The 5,637-nt window shown below is 44.8% G+C and overlaps 1 protein-coding gene across 2 annotated transcripts; it reads right to left on the bottom strand.

Moving 5' to 3' along the window:
* Positions 1-881: 881 nt before the first annotated feature.
* Positions 882-4,661, bottom strand: LOC147879598 (3-oxoacyl-[acyl-carrier-protein] synthase I, chloroplastic-like). 2 transcript variants are annotated; one of them, XM_087371453.1, is made up of 8 exons: positions 4,290-4,661; positions 3,357-3,721; positions 2,618-3,049; positions 2,216-2,389; positions 2,007-2,120; positions 1,815-1,916; positions 1,659-1,725; positions 882-1,295 (listed from the first exon to the last, which is right to left on the bottom strand). In XM_087371453.1, exons 1-8 carry the CDS (start codon positions 4,408-4,410, stop codon positions 1,228-1,230), a joined length of 1,443 nt encoding a protein of 480 aa, XP_087227579.1. In that variant the 5' UTR covers positions 4,411-4,661; the 3' UTR covers positions 882-1,227. The 2 variants fall into 2 exon arrangements, with proteins under 2 accessions (XP_087227579.1, XP_087227580.1); XM_087371454.1 differs by lacking the exon at positions 4,290-4,661 and adding an exon at positions 3,877-4,276.
* Positions 4,662-5,637: the final 976 nt, after the last annotated feature.

The raw sequence follows: 5,637 nt of genomic DNA on the forward strand, positions 1-5,637 counted from the left end.
TTTATTTGGTTGAACTTAGCTCCTTTAGATTAGGAGCATTTTGATCCAAAGCAAAATCTTACTATACATTTGGGGAAAAATCTTTGAAGCTATCTATTACAATTGATTTCTCTAAAACTCTCTCCATTGAGTGGGATTTGTTGTGAATTGGATCCATGTGTAGATTTGTCTAATTGAGGATGAAGAACTAAGAGAGTTGGTTGTGGATTATTAAAAGATAGTGATGTGAAGATGCTATATTAAAAGGGTAATCTCCAATCAAATCAACAATTTTGTCTGCATTTTCCAATGTGTGTTATCTGATCATCAAAGCCTAGTCTAAAGCGTAAATTTACTTCAAAAAATTAGTGTTATTGAAAACTCATATTTTTTCTTTACAAGTCTATTATAACATCCAAGTAGTTTTACATTTTATTGCCATGTAACAACACACTATGGCCCTCCACTTCTCAATGAAGAACCATTGGCAATTTTGGGTAGGTGCATAGCCACATAGCGTACCATTAAGGGAGATTTAGGATTTCAAAGGGCCCCACACTATTAGGTTTTCAGCATGTCTCCAATCATATATTAGCCAAGCAACCAATAGGGAGGAGAGAGCATTGAGAAATTCAAGGAAGTTATGAACATGGATAAGACTCGCATGGGTTTAGGATAAGTTGGAGCCCAATTATAGATTCAGTATGGACTCGAGGGCCAAAAAATATGCAAAGTGGTTGGTATACTCTCAAAATTGTGGACATACTCTTGGTGTGTAGTCGAAGTCCATGTCGTAGACCCAACAATTAGCAACATATACAAACATTCAATGTATGCCTCATTAAGAGGTGTTGTGATGGCTACCAACACAAAGCATTAAATGTAGCTAGTAACTCAACTACCACAAGTCGTAGACCCAACAATTAGCAACATATACAAACATTCAATATATGCCTCATTAAGAGGTGTTGTGATGGCTACCAACACATCATTAATTGTAGCTAGTAACTCAACTACCGCAAATGCCTCTCATTGAGAGGTTGTCCTATAACTACCTACCCACACAAGCATTTGATATTGTAGCTAGCATTTGATATAGTACTAGTACCCACCGCACTAATTACAAGCTACCTACACAAGCTTTCGATACAGTAGCTAGTAGCCACCCACACAAGCATTTGATGCTCCACTCTGGGGATGTAGATTAGATCTGTGTGAGGCTTTGGGTGTGTCATAACTTTGCAACGATCATGCGGTGTATGGAGCGAAAACTACGACTGAATTGTGGCCGCCGAACCCAAATGAGTTGGAGATCGCTGCAAAAACGTCACAAATAATCAGTTGCATTTCATTAAATCCATCGCAATTCGTTCAATCCGTCGCGCTATTTATATTCGTGTTTTTGCTTTTGGTTTTCTTGCTTTTCGATGGAGATTGTTGTTGATCGAATCGAACAATCCGTCGAAGCTGCATTTAAGCGTGTCTTTCTGTGAGCATTAATCTGTTTTCGTTATTTCGTTGGTTTCCCTTGCAGTGGATGGACGGCGTTGGTAGTCGATGGATGAATCTCTGGTAAGTATCTTAACGTTGTCTTTGTTTTGGGGTCGACCGTTGATTTCTACGGTTCTATCGGCTTTTTGTTTTGAAATGGAATGCAGTGCACGTAAAGGATTTCTTACCAACATTCACTTCGTGTTGTCTCTTCACGTTAGGGACGGTGTCGAATGTGACGGCCGGCTCCAGATTCTGCAACGATTTTCAGATTGAGAAGATGTTCGACGGTCTGTGTAATTTCACGATTAACAACGAAGGCACGACGCTGATGATCTACGTACGAATTGGTTGATCGTGGGGTGTATCCATCCCGTTGTGATTGCCTTTATTGTTGCGATAGCTTCGATTCCGCCAGCAGCGCCCAGGCAATGCCCGATCATCGACTACAATGCGAATGTCAAACAGTCCATGACGCATAAAACAAAATTTCCGCTCGCAAACTTCATGACCTCGACGAAAAGTGGATGATTTACCTTTGTGCTGTTGATTTTGATGTCTGCAGACTCTTTGAAAACTTTCTTGATTGCGTTCACCTCAGCCAGATCGCCGGCGAGAGTGGAACTGGCATGACAATTGATGTAGTTCACCTGCAAGTTGACAATATGATTGCAAATTGCCACGGCTAGCGATGAGCTTGAGCTGATCGATACGATGCATTTTTATCAGATCTGAATTCACTTACCTCTTCCGGTGACACTCCTGCATCTTCCAAACTTCGCTCGATGCACGAGGACACGCCCAGCCCATCTGACCTCGGGTCCGTCATGTGATGAGCGTCGCAAGTTAAACCTCCTCCCAGGTACTCTGCGATGATGGGGGCTCCTCTCTTGATTGCATGTTCGAGGCTCTCCATCACCTGAAAGTTGCATCGCAACATCATGTCAATTGATCAGAGTTTGGCCACTCTCTTGTCGATTCACACGATCAAATGGTCGAAACATGAATGCAACAAGAAGTTACAAGCTGTGGCGATTAGAATGGGGTTATGATCGAAGCAAGCAAGCTCTTGAGATCGACGGAGAATGGATGAAAGAAAAATAGGAGCTAAATTGATAATCGTCGACAGCTAGGAAATGATCGATACCAACACTCCAGCACCTTCTCCCATCACAAAACCTTCGCGATCCTTGTCCCACGGCCTCGAAGCTGTCTTCGGATCATTGTTCCTCGACGATAACGCCCTGCAAGCAATGAATCCACCTAAGCCCACGGGAACGATGGCTGCCTCCGTGCCCCCCGCAAGCATGATGTCTACATCCCCTCTGCGAATGTGGTGAGCAGCGGCGGAGAAGCAATAGTTTGCAGTCGCGCAGGCCGTCGATATCGAATAGTTAGGACCCATGAGTCCCAGATCGATGGCCAGGAGAGCGGAAGTCGTGTTTGTGATGGCGTAGGGGATGACGAAAGGCGTGATTCTCTTTAATCCATTTGCGATGAGCGATTTGACGGCGTCTGAGAATACGGTGAGGCCACCAAGGCCACTCCCAACGAGGACGCCCACGCGCTGTCTGTCAACCTGCGAGAAGATCATCATCCTGATTAGAACAGATAAACAGATCGATTTTTTCTCAGGGAAGCGATGGTCTTCTTTACGATCGATCAAAGCTAGAGGATACGAATTAATTACAGTGCAATTAGTCTGGTGATTCGAGGAAACCGGACAGAATTGTGTGCAAGCATCAGAACAAAGAGATCGTTTGTTTGTTGGCCAAAGAAGGTCATTTTTACAATCGATCTTAGCTGAAAACTCTCTGAAACAATGCAATTGATTCGAGGAAACAAACAGAATTCTTGTCAGAAACTCTGTTAATCTCGTCTCCTACCTTGTCCAATTTGTGTCCTCCCAGTTCAGCGTGCTCCAACGCTCTTTTGCTGCTGACCAAGCCATACCTCTGGCAATCGTCAAGCCGGCGATCGTTTTTGCCATCTATGTATCCTTTGGCAGAGAATCCCTTGATTTGAGCGGCGAATTTGGTGGAGAATTTGGAAGCATCGAAGCGATCGATGTAATCGACACCGCTCTTTCCCTCAATGAGTGCATCGTAAAAGACGTCAACATCGTTCCCGAAGCAGGAAACCAAGCCCATGCCGGTGATGACGACGCGCTTCTTTGGGTTGGTCTCGCGTTTTGGGGCGCAGGTGGTAGCAGCAGAAGCCTTAGCGCGAACAACGGCAGGTACTTTGGGACCTGGGAAGGAGGAAGGTATTGAAGTGCTCCATCAAATTCAACACAGAATCAATCCGATAGCTGCATACTAGTGTCAAGTTTCTGTCGAACGAAGTGAGAAGAAGCTTGCAAGAAGCACAAGCGCAACACACAGAGACTCATGAGATCGATTATACGATGGCAACAGATACACAGATTGTCGAGCTTTCTCGCTAACGTTTCCGTCGATAAGATTGCAGAAATTGAACTCTCCGATTGTGTCAGTCTCTCCATTTTCATGGGGATTGTCTATAAGACGCAGGCATGCAGATTGTCTCAGTGTCTCTTTTGTCTCCTGAACGAGCGAGAAGATCGCAATATAGTCTCTCGGTCTCTCTCGTCTCTCTCGTCTCTCTCTCTCTCGATCTCTCTTTCAATCTCATCTTTATCTTTCTCTAGCTCTCCAGCTCCCTCCTCGTCCTCTCCATTGCTCTACGCTCTTTCCCTGTCTATTCGACTGGTCACAACCGCCCCTGACATTTCACCTTCTACCTCCACAACACCATCTTCAACGCCACTTCAAGTGTGCCTTGGACGGATATCCAATTACCGTGACGAGCCTTTGTGGAAACGGCAAAAGGGAGGAGGTGGGAAGGTCGATCGGAATGCTGGGCTGTCATGAGGCCGTCGACGTGGAGAGCCGAGAAGGCCTGAATAGATGGAGCTGCCATAGCTTATAGTATTCTAAGGGAGGAGGAGGAGGAGATGGCAAGGAGGAGAGTGCACTGTGCAGCTTGTGAGCTCGTTTGTTGTTGTTATTGGTTGTTGGATTCAGGGTTGTCGCGCCCTGAATGTGATCCGGTGGAAGCAAACAGGTACTGTGCGCCCTGAATGTCATCCGGTGGAAGCATACAGGTACTGTGCGCCCTGAATGCCCGAGTACGCCATGTCTACAGCCCCCTTGCATAACAAAGTAGGATATGGCAATCGTAACTGCGACGAAGCTGCTGCCCATTGCCTGCAAATGCTCAGCTCCTTCTGCGCCAAAGCCGACTGAAGCGACTCCCCTGAGATGAATCAGGGCCTTCTTTTATATTCACTCCCAAGCCTCGATTTGCCTGGGTAGAGAGCCCCAAGGTTTGGCACCCCAAAGATTACGACTTCTACGTGGGAACATGGCAGGCTCTAAGGTTTGGCACCCCAAAGATAGGGGCTCTCTTACAAAAAGAAGCAAATTTTCCTCCTTTGCCACACGCTCCCTCAAATCTTAAGAGTGTAACATCTAATTCGAGAACCCTAGGAGAATCTTTGAAAGATTTCCTCTTTTTCATGTGAATTTTTCATTTATTCAAAGATCCCTCTTTTTCATGTAAATTTTACATTTATTTGAAAAAGATGGCCTTTTCGCACGACGGTTTTTGAAAAATACATAAAAACCATGCTTATGAAATTTTGCAGACAGTTTTTTTGGAAAACGGGCACTAACACCTACACTTGGAATACCAAAATTGCAAAAAATACATTAATTTTTTAAAACCAATATAATAAGGGCCTATGCATCCAATGCACATAGGCGCTGCTAGCGGAATCGAAGCTATCGCAACAATAAAGGCAATCACAACGGGATGGATACACCCCATGATCAACCAATTCGTATGTAGATCATCAGCGTTGTGCCTTCGTTGTTAATTGTGAAACTATACAGACCGTCGAACATCTTCTCAATCTAAAAATCCTTGCAGAATCTGGAGCCGGCCGTCACATTTGACACCGTCCCTAACGTGAAGAGACAACACGAAGTGAATGTTGGTAAGAAATCCTTTACATCCACTGCATTCCATTTCAAAACAAAAAGCCGATAGAACCGTAGAAATCAACGGTCGACCCCAAAACAAAGACAACGTCAAGATACTTACCAGAGATTCATCCATCAACTACCAACGCCGTCCATCCACTGC

Source organism: Dipteris shenzhenensis, chromosome 33, assembly GCF_047967505.1.
Source record: "Dipteris shenzhenensis isolate YYH24624 ecotype China chromosome 33, Dip_SZ_1.0, whole genome shotgun sequence".
NCBI classification, from domain to species: Eukaryota; Viridiplantae; Streptophyta; class Polypodiopsida; order Gleicheniales; family Dipteridaceae; genus Dipteris; species Dipteris shenzhenensis.